The 22,789-nt window shown below is 39.2% G+C and overlaps 1 protein-coding gene across 1 annotated transcript in view; it reads right to left on the reverse strand.

Annotated features, from left to right (window-relative positions):
* Positions 1 to 15,861: 15,861 nt before the first annotated feature.
* LOC136759065 (synaptotagmin-14) overlaps positions 15,862 to 22,789 on the reverse strand; it is a 50,227-nt gene continuing 43,299 nt past the window's right edge. Inside the window, exons 6-8 of the mRNA XM_066713885.1 lie at positions 21,967 to 22,156; positions 19,631 to 19,687; positions 15,862 to 16,247 (exon numbers count right to left, since the gene is read on the reverse strand). Of these exons, the coding sequence (XP_066569982.1) occupies positions 15,934 to 16,247; positions 19,631 to 19,687; positions 21,967 to 22,156 (561 nt within the window). The 3' untranslated portion in view covers positions 15,862 to 15,933. The remainder of the gene's footprint in view (positions 16,248 to 19,630; positions 19,688 to 21,966; positions 22,157 to 22,789) is intronic.

Genomic DNA, 22,789 nt, shown 5'->3' on the forward strand with positions numbered 1-22,789 from the left:
GTGCAACCTGGGTTTGGGTAGATTATTATTTAAAGTAAAGAAAATGTATTTTATTTTGTAATAATAATAATAATAATAATAATAATAATAATAATAATAATAATAATAATAATAATAATAATGGAGCACTGTCTCAATTTTGAAAACATAGCTTAGATTGCATTGTACCGCTTTCTTTACTTGGCAAAGACCTCTTAAGCATTGTCCTGAAACATCTGTTAAGACATGTTTTAAGAAAATAAAATTGCTATTGTGTACCATTCAGTCATGATTGGTCACCTGCTCCAGTGGCACCCACCGCTATGCAAGAAAGTGCATTCCACGCTGAGGCCTGGACCATATCAAATAAAATAATAAAGTAAAATTATCACAATAAAATTATTCTACCAAACAGTACAGATTCTACAACCTTTCCACATTTTTTAGTGTACTCTCAATACATCCGGGTTCAAAAGTCCTTGGTTCGACAGTTGCATTTCATGGCCATGACAATGACAATTTGTTTACCTGCTGTCAGCACACCATTGACCACTGCTGGAAGCAAATGCTGTCAGAACATCTGAAATCTTACTTGAATTCCTTTATAAAAGAACATTAAATCCAATATATGAATTTATTCAGATTTTCCACCAAAAAAGTCTGTCAGATTCCGTCCGGGCTCTACCCTTCAGGACGATTCCCACACAAGTTAGATACTAACTGTAGAGCTGCTACCAGGAAGTTTCATATTTAGTAGAAGTGAAGCATCACACCTTTGGTCACAAGTTTACATCCCAACTGGACAATATCAGTAATTAGAATGAATAAATTCCTTACAAATAGTCCCAGACTTGGCTATGGCTCGTCCCACCTCTGAAATTTCATGTGTTAGATGCAGTGCTGAGCTCAGAATTATTTTGCCCAGATCCTATGTACTTGGTTTTCACAAAACAAAGGAGATGTGTAATGGATGACCCCTGCTGGCAGGAAAAGCACATGGTTTGTGTTTAAAAAGATAAACCAACTATCAGGGAATAACTTTTCTTTGGTCAGACTAAATTATTTCTTGTCAGTGCCCCAGGGGGAGCTGGTAGTGGAAATGCTAGTGGTAGTGGAAGTGGTAGATGTCATGGCAGTGAAGCAATGCAGTGCTTTTCACTGTATTTATAACTAGACCAGATGTTCGGTATGTGATGAGACTTGAAGGCTGTTGTTTCCCCTGTGCTTCTGTTTCACAACTTCAAGTTGTCTGGGGATTGTGTTGCCTTTTCCCAAAAGAATTCTGCTTCCACAGCTTGCAGCAGTTGACAATTCTCAAGTGTATGCTTCCCAGAGCAGTGTGTGTAAAACTGCACTTTCAAAAGTATGATCCATGCCTTTCCAGGATACAAGGTCGATTATTGTGCTTGTCTGCTAATTTGCTCACTGACATTACTTTGAAGACTGAAAATAGGATTCAGTTCTGGGTGGGTGTAAGGAATAAATTATTAAGCCCCATTATGAATGCTGATTCACCAGGGGTTGTAAGACATGGTGTGATGGGGTTCTTTGATCACTAAACTATTGAAAATAGATGTCTACAGGCCAATTAGTAATACATTAGTAATAAGCTTTTCATATGTCACGTGTTTGCATTGTAACTGTATTGTGTGTGTGTATATATATATATATACACTCACCTAAAGGATTATTAGGAACACCATACTAATACTGTGTTTGACCCCCTTTCGCCTTCAGAACTGCCTTAATTCTACATGGCATTGATTCAACAAGGTGCTGAAAGCATTCTTTAGAAATGTTGGCCCATATTGATAGGATAGCATCTTGCAGTTGATGGAGATTTGTGGGATGCACATCCAGGGCACGAAGCTCCCATTCCACCACATCCCAAAGATGCTCTATTGGGTTGAGATCTGGTGACTGTGGGGGCCAGTTTAGTACAGTGAACTCATTGTCATGTTCAAGAAACCAATTTGAAATGATTCGACCTTTGTGACATGGTGCATTATCCTGCTGGAAGTAGCCATCAGAGGATGGGTACATGGTGGTCATAAAGGGATGGACATGGTCAGAAACAATGCTCAGGTAGGCCGTGGCATTTAAACGATGCCCAATTGGCACTAAGGGGCCTAAAGTGTGCCAAGAAAACATCCCCCACACCATTACACCACCACCACCAGCCTGCACAGTGGTAACAAGGCATGATGGATCCATGTTCTCATTCTGTTTACGCCAAATTCTGACTCTACCATCTGAATGTCTCAACAGAAATCGAGACTCATCAGACCAGGCAACATTTTTCCAGTCTTCAACTGTCCAATTTTGGTGAGCTTGTGCAAATTGTAGCCTCTTTTTCCTATTAGTAGTGGAGATGAGTGGTACCCGGTGGGGTCTTCTGCTGTTGTAGCCCATCCGCCTCAAGGTTGTACGTGTTGTGGCTTCACAAATGCTTTGCTGCATACCTCGGTTGTAACGAGTGGTTATTTCAGTCAAAGTTGCTCTTCTATCAGCTTGAATCAGTCGGCCCATTCTCCTCTGACCTCTAGCATCAACAAGGCATTTTCGCCCACAGGACTGCCACATACTGGATGTTTTTCCCTTTTCACACCATTCTTTGTAAACCCTAGAAATGGTTGTGCGTGAAATTCCCAGTAACTGAGCAGATTGTGAAATACTCAGACCGGCCCGTCTGGCACCAACAACCATGCCACGCTCAAAATTGCTTAAATCACCTTTCTTTCCCATTCAGACATTCAGTTTGGAGTTCAGGAGATTGTCTTGACCAGGACCACACCCCTAAATGCATTGAAGCAACTGCCATGTGATTGGTTGGTTAGATAATTGCATTAATGAGAAATTGAACAGGTGTTCCTAATAATCCTTTAGGTGAGTGTATATATATATATATATATATATATATAGTGGCTCTCAAAAGTATTCAGCCCCTTGGACTTTTCCACATTTCATTGTGTTAAAACATCAGGAGGTTTTGCCACTGATCAACATAGAAAATTTCCATAATGTCAAAGTGAAAAATATAATCTGCAAATTGTTCTAAATTAATTACAAATACAAACCAGAAAATAATTGAGTGCATAAATAATCACCCCTTTGCTATGACACACCTGATTGAGCTGTGGTGAAACCAATTGTCTTTAGAAGTAATGTAATTAGTTGAATGGAGTCCAGCTCTGTGTAATTAAGGTGTGTCACATGATTTCAGGTTAAATACACCTGTCTCTAGGCGGTCTCACAGTTGGTTAGTACAATTCCTAACAAAAACTACATCATAAAGACGATGGAATATTCATTGTAAATCCGGAATAAGGTTCTTCAAAATAACTAATCAGGGGTAGGATATAAAAACATTTCCAAGGCATTGAATATCCCCCGGAGCACAGTAAAGTCCATTATTAAGAAATGGAGAGAATATGGTGCAACTGTGAATCTGCCTAGATCAAGCCGTCCTCAAAAACTGAGTATCTGGGCAGGAAGGGCACTAGTCAGGGAGGCCACCAAAAGGCCAATGACAACTCTAAAGGAGTTACAGTCTTCCACGGCTGAGCTGGGAGACACTGTGGATACTGCAACAATAACCCGGATACTTCACAAAAGTGGCCTTTATTACAAGAGAAAAAACTCACATCTAATCTCATCAGCTAGAGTTTGCCAAGAGGCATGTGGGAGACTCTAAGACCAAGTGGAGGAAGATTCTATGGTCTGATGAGATCAAAATAGAACTTTTAGGCTTCAATACTAAGTGCTAAGTTTGGTGCAAGCCTTACGCCGCACATCATCCTGAGAACACCATCCCTACTGTGAAGCATGGTGGTGGCAGCAACATGCTATGGCAATGCTTCTCTGCGTCAGAGCCTGGAAACACTGTAAAGATGGAGGGCAAAATAGATGCAGTAAAGTACAGAGAAATCCTGGAAGAAAACCTACTGAAGTCTGCAAAAGACCTGGGACTTATGAGAAGATTCATCTTCCAGCAGGACAATGACCCCAAACATACAGCCAAAGCCACACTGGAGTGGCTTAAAATAAAATAGTTAAATGTCCTGGAGTGGCCCAGTCAAAGCCAGGACCTCAGTCCAATTGAGAATATGTGGAAAGAGTTGAACATCACTGTTCACCAAAGGTCCCCATCCAACTTGATGGAGCTTGAGCAATTTTGCAAAGAAGAATGGGCAAAAATGCATGTGTCCAGATGTGCAAAGCTGGTAGAGACATATCCACATAGACTCATGGCTGTAATTGCTGCAAAAGGTGCCTCTACAAAAGAGAGAGAGAGCGAGAGAGAGAAATATAGGGGGTGGGGAGAATTTAAAAATAAAATTGTTGAAAAATGTTAAACTGTATATACTGTATAAAGAGGTAACAGGGCCTTAAAGAAAATGTCTGTCAATGACTAGAGTTTTCCATCCAATTTAACTGGGCATACTGGCCTCCCAAGCATACTAACACTGTTGCAAAGGGAGTTTCCCTCTCACACAGATGACTGCTGTTTGCGTTTGAAAGTCCTGAACATGGCCTTCAGATGTGGAGTCACACAATTGATCCCACTGCTGCTGCAATGTAGCCCTCAAACCGCACTCTCCTGACAGGCAGCCAGCTTAAGAAGTGACTTCAAGACATTTTTTGTGATCTCACCAGGTGCCAGGGAAACTGTGGATACCCCAGACAGACCTATAAAGTTACCCACCATATAAATTAGGCACACATATCCTACCGCCTTTTATTCTTTTTATTATCCTTTAGATTGTAATGAAATCACTTTCTTTCTGTTTTTTTCCCGCTCCTTTTTCCACATCTGCTCTCATGTGTGGTTGCATGTCTCCTGCGGTATCAGGATTTGGAACACGCTGTGTGGCAATTCATCTTGAGCTGGTATATATCTAATTACCACTGTGGTTATGGACTGAACTAGAGAGTTTAATGGCTGTATACAATATTTAAAGTCAAAATACTCACGGACTTGCACAAATTATATAAAACAAGAGTGCACGTATGCAGTGTATTATTAAAGGACAACAGTAAAAGTACAATCAAGTCAGAGAATGGCCAGTTAACTACAAATAATAAATATGTTAATAAATACAAATACACTTTCTAAAAACATAGCTCAAATAGCAGGGCACTAAATTCAATGTAAATGAGTAAATAAACCTTAATGTAGATTAAGAAACAGTACATGGTATCCCAGTAAAATGTCACAATAAAATTGAGAATTAAAGCTATACTAAATTTAACTATAAACTAAACTATACTAATTTCCTAATTCCATATCTAGGAAACAAAGAAATCCTAACAGAAAGACCTGATGACAGGAAAATACACACACACACATTTTTTTTTTTTTTTTGGAACAAAAAGAAACAAAACCTTTTTGTTCCAAAATGGCCACTCAGTAAAACCATGTCTTTGACTCAGGAAGCTCACATGTGTTTTGTCTGCCTGCTTTAAATTGAAAATATAAGCTGCAGATAATCAGTGTGTGTCCTTTGATGTCATGCTCTACCAAGGTCATCTTGTTTGTATAACTCCTCAACCTGGAAGATTAAATTCTACCTACTCAGCATTATTTTGATTACATAGTCTATTAGAATAATGTGTTGACAGTCCACAACAATTGGATTTATAGCACTTTATACATTTGTTTTTTAAAGAACTGCTGGGGTTAGCTGAGGCACAACCCATACATCATTACTGTATAATACAGCACAGTCCCTGCAGAACGACAGCAGGGCAAATGGCAAAAACCCCTATGGTGAACTTAATGTGTGGTGAACCCCAGTCAACTGTCTGTCTGACAAAGACCAGGCTTGTTCAGCTGAGTACAATGCAATCCAGGATGACGTAGCTGCAGGGGGAATTGCCTTAGATGAAAGGTTGCCAACTGTGCAGGCAAAATAGACCCAGATGGTCTGTTGTGGCGCTGAGAGCAGAGAACTATTGGCAGGAGCCATTGTAGGATTGTATCTTTTTTGGTGGCACGATAGGTGGCAGGGAATTGTGATGTCGAGGTGAAATTGAATGGTACCTCCGTTTGAGAAGAAATTAAGTATTGCAATGTATTTATTTGAATTTGGATGTGAATTAATTACTTTTCCCCCTTGTCAATTTCAGCCTGGAAGTGTACAGCTAAATGAAATTAACCACATATTTTTGGAACACCTTAATAAACTTGAATGGTGTGAGAGAGGGTCATTGGGGGGGGCAGCATATTTTTATGGGACCCTTTTGCCTTATTGCTCTGGCTGTAATGGAATAGGTGGGTTTGACAGAGGGACAGTCTTGTCTTTCTCCAGCCTATTTAGACTAACAATCAGAGCCTGCCCGGGCCACCACACAATAAGCAGGAGACACAGAAATTCCATAAGAAACAGCCTTCAGCTCAATTTTGTCATTCTCATGGGTTCAGCTAATTTTGTTTTGCTTTGTTATGTTTTGTTTCAGATGTCTTTCTCCAGGGGGGGATGTTGAAGTTTAATTTGCTCCTTAGGCTCCACAATTCAAAGTCTGCTGTCTCCAAGCCTCCACAGTCTCCCTGGAACATAGACGGGGCATCTGCTTGTGTGGGGGGTTTAGGGGATGATGGGGGTAACGATTGTACGTTGTCTACATGTGTGTGCAATTCCTGGCCCTAAAGAGAATCTGAAAATATCTTGACAGAATTCAAAGAGATGCATTTTAACATGAAAGCATCTCATTCTACTGCAGCCATGAAACTTAAAAATAAACTGGGATTTGGCAAAGTTTATTATGTAACAAGTTATCAAGGTGAATTTAATTCCCCTTGGGCTACTGAGATTGGAAATTTGTGCTAAACAGACTGGAATTGTGAAAAGAGGATCTAAGGGCAGTGTGGTCAGAGAAAACACAACCTGTCTTCCATTGCTTTCTGCTGAGAGTGAGACACAGATGTTTACTGACCTTATCTTTCCATAGATCCAGCTGGGGAGAACAGGAATGAAGTCAAGGATTTGAGTGGGACAAAATTACAGAGGTTGTTTCTGCGATGATCAAGCTTGAACTCATCGATACTCTTAATTGCTACTATAATTACCGTATACACGGTTATGTTACAAAGGCAAAGAGACAGAAGAAACTGATATTTATCAAGCAACAAAACATGCCTGTTGTGTGTTATATGTTTTGGACAAGAAAGTGGTATTAAGACAGCATTTGTATTACCTCAACCCTCGCCTTCTGGACAATACGATACCTAACCTTAGTTGCACTTTTATCTCAATCTGCTCCCTGAATTTTAGATCCCAACTATTACTCATTATATTTCCATTCATGCTTGCACTTGTATGGATGTAATTAATCCCTATAACTGTCCTATTTGTAACTGTTCTGACTCCACTGCATGTATTACTGATATAACTATTGCCAAATAGTTTGCTCTTAAGTCAGATGTTGTTAAGTCTTTCAGGTCACAATCCCAGTTCCTCTTACTTCACAGATCTCTGCTGGCTCTTGTAGTGGCCATGTGCCACTGCTCCTTACATCGCCAGAGAGAAAGTGTACTGGGCAGAGGGACACACTGATCCGAGAGCGGAGCACAATTGGCTTAATAGTGATCCAGAGACAGGTGGGTGTAATGATAATGTACTTAACCACACAACATACAAATCATGCTGACCTGATGCTGCCGGAAAAGGCTGTGTGTGGCAAGACGGGCACCTAACTAATTATCATGCCATGCTTCCTACCATGTGCACAGTGGGCATTTGCTGTCTGTCCAAGGCTACTGTATTAGATGGTATTGTACTGTATAATTTTGTTTAAGGTTTAAGGTTCCTCGACTTTGTCCTTATATATCAAATCGGTTTTCACTTACCTATTTTAGTTTTCCTTTAAATCCATATCCCAAAAACAAACAAACTGAAAAAACAAAATACACACACGGGACACACAACTCCACAATAGAAGTGTTTCTTTTTTAAAATGATGATATCACATACAAATCCTCTTTGTTCACAAAACCATCATCTAAGACATTGTTACAAATTAATTCACTTCTTAAGAATTACATTTACACACAGTGACACAACGTCGTCTTAATAATCTTCCCGACAAAAAAATGTAAGGCACCGACAGGATCGGTGGTCATAGGCAGTATTAAAAAAGAGAGGAAACCAAACAAAACCAAAATAAAAATTAAAAAAATCAATAAATTAATATACAGAACATCCAATACACATACAAAATCTTACTTGATTTAAGCCACAGTAGTAAGAACACACCTTGTAAAAGACTGATGTAAAAAAGAAAGGTGCCATTTTAATAGGTGGATCGTGACAGTCTTTGGGATATGAATAGGAAGGATACACAAGAAGATCGGTTTCTGTACATCTTGTCTCTTGTGCTAATATCTGTGGACTGTGGACATTGTGCTGGTGTATATATAGATAAATACAGCTGGACTCATGATGTAATTAAGGCTTCTCTAGACCCTCTTAGGTTCACAAAGATAAACCTTTATGGTCTGTTCCTATACTTTCAAACCAGACTATTGTCTTAATTTGATACCTTTGAAGATAAATTACATGGTTTATACATAGGTGCTGCAGAAAGTAAATAAATAAATAAATCAGGGTTTATGGTGTAGTTCTACACAATGACAGATCAGCAGTGTCTGTAGGGAGCAGGCTGGCTGCTTTAGTCACCTGCAGGGGGCTGATTTTGTGGTTCCCATTGTTACTTCCATGGTTTTATGTCTCCATGTTAATGCATTAAATTAAAATACATCAATGCAACAGCAAGCAAAAAACAGCAAGGTGTTAATGCAACAGTGAGAAAGGGCCCGGTGCAATAGTAGATCCCCTCTTTAGGACGCCTTGCTGAAGTGCCCAAGGTAGGACAATTAAATCAATAAGCTTCACTCCTTTGATGTTGAAGCTAAATGCAGAATATTCATCACAAATCCAAAGTGAAAATGAAAATGTAATATAAATTACACAACAGTGGATTCTTCTCCAAGGGAAAGCCACTAGTTACAGAATAAAGCATTTTCCCTTATGATAAAGCTGGGCATGGCATTTGCTATAGGTGAGGGGGTCTGTTCTACATATTTAAAACAGTTATTTATCAAATCCCATGATGACTATTTTTAATACAGGTCCAACATTGCCTTTTGTTTTATACATAAGTAGGATACTGCTATTCATACCCGGACGTTATTTAAATTTCAGGTACATTTTTCCTTCAGAAAAAAAAAATGTAATTGTATTCAGTAAGTTATGGAAAAAGAAAAGTGACAGAAAAATAAATCTTTGATCAATAGTGAAAGTGGTTGAAGCTGCACAGGAGCTCAACTTAGCTCAACATAGTTTGCAGCAAACATCTCAGCAGCACTAGTTTGTCAGCTTTCGCCAGGGAGTCATCTTTTGAACAGCTGTCAGGGGATTCCTATGTTTACTAACTTTCACAAGGTGTGTTTCACTGTTGTGCTTTAAGATGTGCTTTTGTTGTACAGAGCATATCACTTCACAAAGGCTGATTCATGTATGTTTCCTTTGTACACCTTCAATGGGGGATGGAACAAGACCAGAGACATTTCATTATCACCGCTGACATCAGCACAACCAAGACAACATCACATTTAGTAACAATGTTTTTTTTTTTTTTTTGTTGTTTTTTTTTTTTCTTCCCTTACGGTTTTTAATTCCCCATTGGATTACACCTTAACATAATAAGATGAACAGAAGAGAAAGTAACCATATGCTTGGTGATCAGTTCTTGAGCAGTGTTGAAATGACACATAAAGTAGTCAATAAATCAATAAATCAAACAGATTTTAACTTAACTCGTAATTATTCTTGCTCACAGAGCTTTAACTTATACCAGATACTTTCTTGATTTAATTATCTCACATTTTAATATAAAAATAGATAGGAAAAATCTATATTATAAAGTATACAGTATGTAACAATTGATAGGATTTAACTATCTTGATTAAAACGCAATAGAAGAATCAAAAAAGATCGCTTTCTGAAACTTGCATGAAGAAGAGGAATTTATCATCAACACACTGGAAAAAAGATATCCAGCTAAGAGATCATTTACAGGGCTCTAATGTGTGTCAATCCTTTGGTGGCTGACAAACGCATCTAATTACCTATTGAAATCATGGTACAACTCCACTTTTACATTCACTTGCTCGAGGGCTGGGCACACCTTCATGTCCAATCCAAAGTGCACAGTAGGTGGCTGAGGAGGGCTGCTACTGTACAATACGTTGTCCTTATCAATTGCAATGAATTATTATGTATATAATGCAAATCAGAAGATAGTCTGAAATATAAATTTAAAAATATGATCTGACAGAATTCTGAGGTGGTCATTGTAGTTGAAGATGACACTATTATATTTAAAAAGAAACATAGAAAAAGAATTAGGGGACATTCAATTGTGAATTCCAAAGCTGGTTACCCAGGACAACTGAAAAAAATACAGGGAAAATAAATAATTAGAAAATCCAGTGGTTTCCCGAGATCAATACCAGATGTCTAAAACAACAGAGATTTCAGTATCAAAACTACTCCTCATATTTGATGTTTAATTGGAAACACACCCCTTAATCAAAGGGACAAAACAGTGATGGACCAAAAAAAGTTTAAGTGATTTTGCCTTTTTTTGTGCATCTGAAATGCAGTTGTTATTAAGTTGGTTTCAAAGGAGGGACAGAACAGATGTTAATTATCTCTAGAGAAATTGGATTAGATGTAAGAAAGTGAGCCCACGTCTAGAGCATTGCTTTACAGAACTCGTTTTGATCACAAGCAAGTTTAAACACCATGTACAGCACATCCACCAACAACGTTTCAGACAACAGCCAGATATCTACTGTATTATTGAGCATGGAAAGATATACAGAGCATTCAGATTCAGATCTCCTGTCTGTTTCAGTTTTGTTTTCCTTGCCATTGAGCCATGGGTGCACAACTCCAAATCTGCAAGGACAATGTTTTATATTGTTATGATGTTCTCTGTGTGGCCAGTTTAAAATCAATCCTTGTTATTTAGTTAATATGTGAACAAGGTGTAGAAAGCATGCCCAACTGCGGCCAATGAGAACCAGAGCTGTGTACCCGCTGCTCTATAACCTACCTACTGCCACACTGACTGCGCAACTTCCAATACATCATCTCCCAAAAGCACTGAAGCCCGCGTGGACTGAGTCAGTTGCCTCACCACCTGTGTGCTTTTGCTCAGCTGTGGAGCACCAGTGTAAAATGTCCCTGGGCAAACAGCACTGCTTTAAATTAAGATCCTTGCCCCTCATTCAAAGCCCCCACCCCCACCCCCACCCCCCCCACCCCTTTGGTTATCCCTGGTGAGAATGGGAAACCCCTGTGCACAATTGAAGGAGTCTAAGGCGTTTGAGCGAGACGCTGACAGCAGCACCGGCGCCCATTGTATTGAGGCCATAAAAAATAGAGCCTCTCTGAAAACAGTGCCTGCCCTATGAGTTTGCTAAGAAAGGTTTAGAAAGGCTATGAAGAGAACTAGCTACGCCCATTTGCCAGACAGCTCAAGGCAGTATCAGGCAGTGAATTAAGGAGGTCAGTGACGACCCAGATAACTTTACTATGATGAGGCAACTGTTGGCTCAAGGTTTACACCAGTATGGCTGCAGCCATATTACTAAGTAGGATTATGCTGACCCGTTACATCAATGTCAGGCAAACTGGTACTGAAGCAGAGCTTGGCCAGTAAGCGACAGTTTAGAACATATAGGCTAATGCAATTAGGCAGGCTTTCCTGTCAACTGTCAGATGTCAGAACTGGTGTCACTACTGCAAGCTGGCTGCCAACATGCACTCATCAGTGTGTTGTTATCTTGGGATCGAAAGTGTGTCCATATCAGTGCTCTTCGGCTGCGTATCCACAGTGCTGGTGCATCCCCTATGGGGTGTGAATTATACCGTCTGAAGACTTTACCAAATGAGAATCGCAACAACAAGGTCACAGATTTCAGAGCAGTGCCACCTAAGTTTGCATCCAATAATATAACAAGGTCCTTAAATGTACATCCAGGTTTTCTTTAAGTAAAATTATGCTGCTAACATGAGAAATTACTCAGCCTGAAAATTCACATAGCTCAGTTTTTTAGGTCTACCTGTGAAGGCTTCATCATAGAAATACTGGATTGTGTTTGTTTTTTTATTTAATGGATGGTTTGTGAGGCAATTGTGCCTTCAGAACCCTATGCATTCTCCTTTCCCTTCAAAACCACAAGCATCTAAGAAAAAAAATCACATTCCAGCAAAACTTTATGTTAAAGATCCATTATTATAACATCTTTAAGTATTACAGTATCCGTTTAATAATAACATAAAACCTATTACTAAAGCATAATAGAAAACCATACCAATATTATATTAAGATTTTGTATTATTTGTATTATATTTAAAAACATTATATGGTAAGAAAATGCCATTTCCTATTTCGTATTTTTAACAGCGCATATATTCTTGTTATAGATGGTTTTAAATGGATCCCTAATTTAACACCCTCACAAACCTGACAGTCACTCCAAGCACTGAACTGAAGTAAAAATAATGATGTATTAAATATCCTTTGATTTCAGAGCATGATACATGAGGGTTTCGATCAATAAAACTCTCTCTCCTGTAATAGTATGTCTGATGTGTCTGAGGTTGATTACAATCTCGCTTATAGACCTTGAATAGTTCTTCTCCAAAAACTAAATTAAGTCACCTGGATGGCTCAGGGACTGATCGAGTGCCTTTCACCCCTCTTGGATTAATTGGCTCTCAGTCTTCATTACTATCAGTCCAGTTCACGGCCAGTTCTGTTACCGTCTCACACTACAGCCCTCACACCATGACATACAGCAGAATGGAGGACAAAGACAGGGATAGACACAATGACAGACCAGCTCATTTACAGGTGAAGATGAGATATTACACTCATACGTCGCTGTAGAAAGCTGCCTCGAAAAAGTGAAGGTGAAGCACATTGCCTGAGCAAGAATCTGTCTCCTATTATACAGTACAGTGTTTCTATCAGTAATTAATCATTTTATAAACAGGCTTCCGCATTCTTTCTATAGAATATAGCCCACTATACACTGAGAAAAGTTAGTCATCCTTTTAAGAAACACGTACATGTTCTTGAAACCATTATCGGTAATGAGAAAAGCAACCCCCCACCCCCCATGGATATAAATTGCAGGTCCCTTAATCCCTTTGAATCTATGGAACTTCGGTTAAGTATCCTTTCCTGTGAACATGCCTCACAACCCATAACCAATTACCTCAATCGAAGTCAGCGCAAGGGAGAGATTCCTAATAGCAACATCAAAAATGCATACTAATTTCAAGGACTCTGATGCTCCCGTGTCCATAGCGGATATGTTGCTTTACTATGGGGGGACACTGCTATACAGAATATAAGCTGACAAGGCCAAACATCCACACACACTTACGCATCAACTTATTGCCTTCAGATTTCCATCTGTTTTAAGCTTGCCCTTGAGATTTTCGCAGATTAAAAAATGGATGGCCCTGGAGAGACATATGGTGTAAACACATCAAATAACAACCTTACAGAATTCCGCAAAGGACAACTTCAAGCACATGCTTAACCATCTATGGTATATTGTATAATTAGAAATGGTTTGGAATATCTCATAGCATGTATAACTTAAAAGCTTCTGATATCAATGGAAAAGAAAAAAGAACAACAAAGAGATCTGGTATCTCCCAAAGAAACAAAACGATAATCATTACTTATGCCAGCCACACTCGCCTTCCAGAATTTCCAAAATATGAAATTGATCAATCCATTTAAAACAATCTGTGATTTTGGTGGTGTAGAAAATGGTGATGGATAGTAGAAGAAGAATGGATTCACCTAAGAAACTGATTGAAAATAAGTGAACACTAAAGAGCATTTGTTCTGTGTGGTTATGATACTTAAAACAGTTACCAAAAAAAAGGATTAAAGACATGAATGTGGTCATAAAGATCAGTGCTTCACAAAAAAAGGTATATGTCAATTTTTTCCTCTATAGCTGACACTAAGACTAAGACTCAGACGTCTATACCAAAACGTGGTACCTGTGTTTTTAATATACCGCATATTGTGACTTAAAACATTTTAAACCTTTCGTTTTGAATTATTATTAATAATATATTAATATTATTTGAAAACAAAAGCTATCTTCCATTGTCATTGCTACAAAACCTGGCTCAGCACTGTTCTCCACTCTACTGTAATTCTGTGCTTGGACTTTATCAGGACTTTTAATCACAAGTTTGATACACCTACCAGTTGCAAACCAAGTACTTGACAGTAGTTTTTTTTGTCAGAGGCCTCGTCCTCCTACCCAGTGGAATCCTGCCATTAAGCACTGGGAATGCAATATACAGCTGGCAGGTGGGAGGACTACTGCTGTAATTCAGGCATGGTCAATTGTAACTGAGAAGGTATAACAATCATAGCTCCATGACATTTCTCATTTCTCATTGCTCCATGCTCATTATTATTATTTTATTTTTCAACGCTTAGTACAAAACTAGGGTGAGTTCTTATTAGGAATCTGATAAGTCAGGCCAGAAAGGTAACAGAAACTGATGCATGTGATTGTGTGTATAGGTATGTGTCTCAGCTTATGATTTAATTAAATGAATTTGTGAAAACATTCGCTGACTGTCATGTCAGTCACTGCAGTCTGTTCTTTTGTGGCTGTGTTAATTTAATGTAGATTGTAACAGTGTTGTTACATTACTTTCATGGATATTTTCAAAACTATATTTCTAATCTAAAAAGTCGCTGAGGTTAGGCAGATGAACCCATTTGAGAGTAACACTGTTAGATGCGAGGAGTTGACTGCTATGGCAGAAAACCATCATAATACGTCAAATTATTTACTCAAACCAAAAAACTGACTTCCTGTGCAAAACCCCTATTTGGGCAATCAGAAAGTGGGAGCAACAGGCAGATTTTAGAAAGCAGCCACATCATCCTTCTACAAGAAGTCGTCCACAATGTCTGGTTCCTGTGGTGCAACAATTGGTTCACTGCCTATCCCACCACTGGAGTATTAGTCAGTATAAAATAATAAAAAGAAACTCAATGGTTTTGTGTATTCAAGCCAATGGTAAAGGAAAGAACGTAAAAGAGTAGCATTCTGCTTAATAACAATAGGCAAGGTTTTGCGGTGTTGCAAACATACTTTTGTTCTTCACTGTTAGAAATTCTGTGTGCTAAAACTCTAAAATAATTACAATAAAAGAACCCTAGGAAAAAACAAAACATTATTTAATCCTAACACTCTTCACCTCTCGTAACCCCAGTGTGAGGTGAAGATGAATTTCATCTTGATCTCGCTTCCACCGAGATCACTGGCCTTCATGAATGGCCTCCCACCTCAGTGTTTTTCATGGGACTGCTGAAATAGGACAGACAATGGCTGCCCAGTGGATTCACAGAGAGGATCACATTCTCAGACAGTTTACTTAGATCAAGGCCCACTCATGGGTTAAAAAACCTCCTCTTCTTGCTATTTCATGGATTGAAATTATTCTTCTTTGCCTATGAGTAAGGGCAGACTCTATTGGCTACCCTGTACATCCTGCCTTCAAATAAGGTTTTAGTGGCTGCGAAAAACAACAACAAGTTGGTTCTGCTCTAAGGTCACAAGTATTCACTACTGCAAACTGAAAGCTTGTTGCTTTCTTGGCCCTGTTGGCCCCACCCCCCATCTCCAACTCATCGCGGTAAGCGGGAGTCTGCAAGGTACTGTGTCTGCAGGTCTGGCTGAACCACACACGTGGCTCACTTGTTCTGGTGTTTTTTTGTTTGTTTATCTTTTTCCCATATTCACTCCTTCTCCTGAGGTGTGTCACCTCCCCAACCCCCTTTTGCCCTGCACCTTTCAGGCCTCACCCAACCTCTCACCCCCCTCCCTAATTAGGACTCTAACAGCGTGTGCCACCGACACACTTGTTGTCCCTTGGACTCCTTCATCTCTGTCCAGTGGTTGAGCTCCTCCTCTCCTGAGCTGTTGAGCCCCAGCGAGATCCAGCCGATCATCTCCTTGCGTTTCATACTCCGCTTGTTGTAAACGGAGAGAATGAGAGTCACATCTGACAGCTGGAAAAGTGCAACTTGGAAAATGAAAGTCTCCTTGTAGGTGGGGTTTGGTTGTCCCCGGCAGATGGACGTCTTGCACTTGGACATTTCTTGGCCCATTGAGTTCAACAAGGTGAGCTTAACATACGTATCTATGAGGGGGATAAAGAAGTGAAGAGAAGGAAAGAGACGTTAATGGTGCTGAATGGCAGAATTGCATGGCTATTTAGGTTTCTTTCTTAAATATTGTAATAAACCAAAAATCTAATGGGTAACAAAATCCTTTCTCCTTCTGTTACAGATATGGAATTTCAAGTATTCCCAAACATATTAACTTTCTTTGGCTCTCAAAAAAAACTGTAAATTAACAAAGTGGATAATTTGTTAGAATAATGTGATGATAATATATAACTGACATTCACTTCTTAAACAATTCCACCTACAGGTCATGAGAGGAGAAAAATAATGCTGATGTGAGTCCAGTTCTACCATCAGTCTGAATCTTGAAATCATATAGAATTCAGGTAGAAAACCTTGACACTCTTCAGAGGTTGTTTCAAATCCATATTTTAATAATGTTTAATTGCTTTTTAATATTGTTTCTTAACAAATAATGCAGATTTTACTTTTTTCCAATCACCTTTGCAGAACTACAAAATTGGACTATTATAGATGACAAAATGTGTTATTCAGTTACAGTTCAGAACTACCCTTGAATATCATTGTTCAGCCTCACAATGAAAGTTCAAACTGACAATCAGATGATCCCAGGCTTAAGCGGTATTTTCGGAACATGTGATTTGACATATACAAAGTCAAAACATTTCGGATTTTGCCACAGCTCTGCACATTTTGTGAAAAACACAAATTTGATGGCATTTTGTCTGAGAGATTTCAGTCTCCTTTGTCTGTCAGTATGATCCCACTGCATTTTCATTCACAGGTCCTAAATCAGACTTATTCAACAGTACAGCCTGGATTAAAGCCTCAGGAGTTGGAGAGATCCAGCTTGTGACAAACGCATACAAAGTAATTCTTTGTGTGTCTCCTGAATAAGAGTAATATAGTAAATGCATCATGTCATATTTTCCTATAATCTAAAACAATAGACACAAAAGCATATTGAAGCCATATTTTTAAGTTCATGCCAAAATGCTTACGTGATACACAGTAGTTACCAGAAACAAATGTAATAGCTATGCCACTAAAACAGCACAAAAACAATAAAGACAGTGCAGATGTACAGCATTATACATTTCTCCTCAAATCTGCTTTTTGCCTTCGGCCACAACCATACTTAACAGGAACGCATTCCTGACAAAAAGAAAAAGTGCGAACACTCCTACACGACCAGTATTTTATTTTTTGCAGTGCGCCAGCTGCAGCCGATGGATGAGAGGCAGGATATAATAGAAGTGCTTCTCATTTTGGAATCAATCAACGGCGTCTCCAGAACAGAGTGACGTAAAAGCTTGCCACAAGCAGGCTTGATTTTTATTCTGCAAATGTTGGGATCAGATTAGCTGAAGAGTTGTCAGGCTTTTTAAGTGACTGACTCCAGTGAAAAGCTTTGTGTGTCACTGTTACTAAATTGGGAGGAAATACAACTGGCAATTAATGTACTCTTGACAACTAGAATGCAACGGATGCCAATGGCTTAAACACCAATAAAGGCAAGATCATCACTTGCACTTATACCTGTGTTGCCACTAGCCCCTGAGAGCTACAACATGCTGGCTGTACTGTTTTCCTTCAGTAAATTGCTTTAAATTAAATAATCTACTGGGCAAACTTTAGTTCACAATCACTTAATTGCTCACAGGTGAGCTGGCAAAACCGATTTATTTCACAAAATTAAACATTAAAAGCAACAAGAAGAGATTTTGCATGGAATAATGTGAGTCTGTGTGTCTTATTGTATTTTTGTGGGCGGACTGAGTTAACCCCTGCTATTAAACTGGGCCTGAATATCAATTTAAAAGCTGCATTATCTCTCCAGAAAAGAGTATGTTGCTCCCACCCATCACACCCCCCTGTGGAACAGCACACACTCACTGACAGAGAGTCCAGCCTCCTTTAAAGTCAACCAGATCTACATAAACCAGCTTGGAGACCAGCATATGTAATTTAAATTATGTATTACATAATTTAGGCTTGGAATTGCTCCAATTTTTGTTTACTAAAGATTACATGTGTGGGTGTGCGTGTGTGTGCGTGTGCGTGTGCGTGTGCGTGGGTGGGTGTGTAGTTGTGTAGAGTGCATATTTTTGTGTGTGTTCCTCCTCTCCCACATCCATGCACAAGTTACTTCTCAGAAGTTATATTTTGATTTTGCCAGATTTGCTTTGGCCAAAGCTGCATATGTACAACTAATCAGGACATTATTGTCATGCCTCCTTTCAAACTTCTCTGTAGAAATTGTCAGCAAGATGAATATGTTATTACTGGGAATTAACCTTGAAGAGCATAGTTCCCTGGTTTACAGTTTATATAAGGCTAGGTGGTTGATGATTTCAGACGGAAGGATGAGTTGTGTAGCTGTAGGTCGACAAAGTACATAGGTGAGACTATGCATGTTAAATCAGTTAAACCGGAGCTGTTTTGCATGTGTTAGATAAATTCACAAGATTCTCACTGGGTCTACAGAGCCACCAAACACTCTGCAAGCCTGACAGCCAGCCACAGGACTTTGAAAACACAGGGCCGCTACTGCAGCTCTAAAAGCAAAAATCATGACACACATTAGAAACAACAAGCATTCACAATTTCCCGGGCAATACTAATGCAATGACGTGGGCTGTGAGGGAGCCAGGAGGGGGGCGGGGGGGGGGTGGCATAAAAACAGGCTGGGGATGCAGTGCAACATACACAGCGAGGAGTAGCAGATTCTTCATGGATGTGGTCTCTTTTGTGGAAAGAATATCAGACCTTCACCTGCAGACCTCAACATGTTTTCATGACACTTGAATCATTCTGAGCTGCTTAAATGCACACGAAGCAATATTTACTTAATATGAAAGTGGTTTATTACTTTTATTACTTTTATTATTATTATTATTATTATTATTATTATTATTTAATTTTTGGCAGATGTCCTTATCTACAATAGTTTGAAGAAAATCTGAGATGACATCTGAAATCTCACACATATATATATAATGTTGACACTGCGACATCTCAGAGTAAACAGGAGAGCTACAATATCACAAGAGGCACAAAGTTGAGATTTTTGTCTGCTTGTTTTTATGTATTGCGGCAATCAACTGATGCCTTACATTGATTCGGTTCAATTAAAGCTATTGTGTCAACGAGGAGATGGAAACAGCCATCCATATGCACATCCACTCAATCCCGTGAACTTCCCTGACACCATCATCCATGAAGAGAGACTGCTACTCGTTAATCTACTATGACACAGACATAGCTTTTGCCAACAGCCCAAGTAAAGGGCCTTGCTCTGAATGGCAGACAGTGTCTAACATTGATAGGGGAGACAACAACCAGCAGCAGTGTTGGACTACCGGCAGGAACTCACCTCGGATTATATAAACCTGTCCACCTATCAAGTGTTTTAGACAACAGAACAGCCCATCTGACAACAGGGGTTGGGAAGCAGTAAAAGAAACAATGACCAAGATGTCAATAGTTGGGTGAGAGAGAGGGGGGTAAGAGAGAGAAAGGAAAGAGACAGAGAGAAAGAGAGAGATACAGGGTCAAAAGGTTAAAGTCATCACAAGGTCAAAAAGTGTCATTCATGGAGGAGTATTGTAACGGAAGGGGCTCTGCTTCGAGAAGATAAAGGTAAAAACAGAAGGGACAGTCACAGTAGGAGTGCTTGTAAGATGATGGCCCCAGCTGAACCGTGACTGGAGAGAACTGAACCTCCAGCAACTGCTTCATTCTGCCCAAGGAAGGAAGTCAAAATGTAATGGGTGGTGTGAAGATGGGAGACAATAATCTGGGCTGTGGCTGAAATGTTATGACAGCCATAGCTAACAGTGTATAATCAGTCTGCAGCATTAGATGTAAAATGATTAATTTGAAGACTTGTCTGTGTGAGAGAAAAACAAAACACAATATGGTGTTGGATGGATAGACCTATTCTAGTATATAGGGAATTCATTTTAGGTGGGATAATATTCATGTACTCAAGAAACGGTGTATGTGTTTGCCATCTTTCAGAGTGATAGTCGATATTAGAGCAGGACAACAGGACACAACTCCGTGAGAGGTTTTATATGAAAAGTATGGGCTGATACAGTCCCGCCTACGCATGGCACACTGACAAGAACACATTTTCCCTCTGCGTTCAATTTAACAAAAATAACACAATATGTTTAAAACAATTCGGGGGCATTTCCATGAATATTGTATGATTACAAATATGCATTGTGAGCTGTCCTCAGCATTTGCAACACTATAAATTTGACGGTAATAAGTTGGCTGTTATGTAAAGGGTGTATGTTGTGTGGTGAACAATAATTTCCTTTAATACCTTATGTAATGTGATATTTATATAGCGAGTTTATACAGTACAGTAAGTAACAACTGCAGCCGTAAAGTCAGTGGAAGGGTTTGCTTCTCAAAGCATTCTTGTTCAGCAATAACAAATCTGAACCCACAGACCTCTTGAGGGATGAGAGAGATGGAGTTTTAAAAATATATTTATGTATATATCATTTAAATACATATTTTTCCATTCCATTTACCCCTATGGGGTGTGTGTATGGGGGGGGGGGTATTAGTATATTAAACTACTAAACAATATGCATAGTCTATCATCTCATTGAGGTTGGATCTGAACTAGCTATTGTACTTCCACAATACCAATCAAGGCATTGATGTACATTTCCTAATTTGTATTGTTCTGCATTGGTAAAACATTTTGTTTATAGAACACATTCTTAGCAGTTTTGAGAGTGTGAAGCCGACAGCAGGAGAGATCATGTCCTGCAGAGAGGCTTGTGGTTAGATTGACAGATGTACAACTTGGTTTACATTTGTTGATCATATACAACACTTCAAAGACTCGGAGGATGACAAAAACCTGTTAATAAAGTGGAAACTGTTAATAAAACAGCAGGCTTTGGCTTTTTTGGCACAACTAAATAATATTTAGACATGTGCACCACATAGAAAAATAATTTAATTGTATTTTAAAATGCCCTTTGAGGGACATAACAACAGTAAAATGAGGGTGCCTACAAGAGAATTGACATGGAATACTCCAATGGCGAGAATTTGTGACAACTGCTGGGTACTTGCTATTTTAGTATTTTCAAAGAAATAGAGAAAATCAGTTCTCCTACATTTGTATATAAAGAGCGTCAACAGTGCTTCTCAAATTAGAGCTGCCATCAAATTATTCCTTTCCTTCCTTTCAACTGATTTGTGAAACTACAAAACACCACTTGATAGGAAGTGGAATCACTAATCATAACACAGATGTTGCAAAAATCAATCACAAGTTCCATAAAGTATTTGAATTGCCATTATTTGTTTTCCTAGCTAATGTAATAATTTAAGATCATACTTTGTTCCATACCCAGGCACCTCTTAAGTTAGTCCATGTGGAGTCTAAGGTCACTGGACATAGCAATCTACATGTGTGACAAGAAATATGAGCAAAGTCAAAATGAAGTCTTTCCACTGGAAATCTGTGCGTGACACGTACTTCTTTTTAACAGACTGCTGACTTTTCCTCTCCCTCAGAAAGCACAGAGGGAAGACCCTTATATGCCTCTGAGAGATTTTCAGGGAAAGGGTGGGTGGGTGTGTGGGTTTGGCGCTTAAAACACTGTAACGCTCTGCCTGGAGAAGCTTGTTTAATAAACGTTTTTGTAAAGGTTCAGTGCTCCTTTGTTTACTTACTGGGTGGTCTGTTGGCTGCCAGGTTTTTGAAGTGGCTGCCCTTGATGACTTCCACGGAGAGCCGTCCCGTGGTGGCGTTGTAGATGAGCCCCACCAGGATCTCTGGCGTGGAGCCCTGACCCACTGACTGGAAGGACAAGGCACTCTCACTGCAGGACATCTCCGAGATACTCATCTGAGAGTCACAGCCCTGCTGGCACACAGACACACCCGCCGACTCTGTTAAACATGACTCCAAAGAAAGACAGACACCATTCCAAAATGATCAACAGAAACTGCATGCGATACACAGGGCTTAAAAACAAACAAACATTTACACTGACATCCAAAGCTTTGTGAACTGAAATGACATATCCTGTTCTGTTGAAGTGAAAATGAATACAGTTGAACAGGAATCTGATCATGATCTCATTGCCACGTGGCTAAATGTTGTCCAGCTATCTTCTTTATGGAGCCCACTTCAACTGAAGAGAAATGTTAACCCTGTGCTCTTATTCTCTTCTGTGAAGCTCCTGTTATTAAACATTAATTAAAATATTAAAACATCTTTCATATAATAGTACATTTGCTGCCTTGTTACTGTTGGATCTGAGAAATACATTCCTTGGTGTAATTATACAGTTTAATACATTCTGAGCCCAGTAGCACTCTAAACAGCACATATACTTTCCCAAGTTCATCAGCATGTAATTATCATTGGTTACTTCAAAGATATATACAAAAATATATGTTTTTTGTGGAGCCAGAATACCTCTGTGATGCTATACGACACAGACGATTTAAATGTATATACATGTAAACAACATGTCAGCAACAAGAGAGA

Source organism: Amia ocellicauda, chromosome 1 (assembly GCF_036373705.1).
Source record: "Amia ocellicauda isolate fAmiCal2 chromosome 1, fAmiCal2.hap1, whole genome shotgun sequence".
Lineage (NCBI taxonomy): Eukaryota > Metazoa > Chordata > Actinopteri > Amiiformes > Amiidae > Amia > Amia ocellicauda.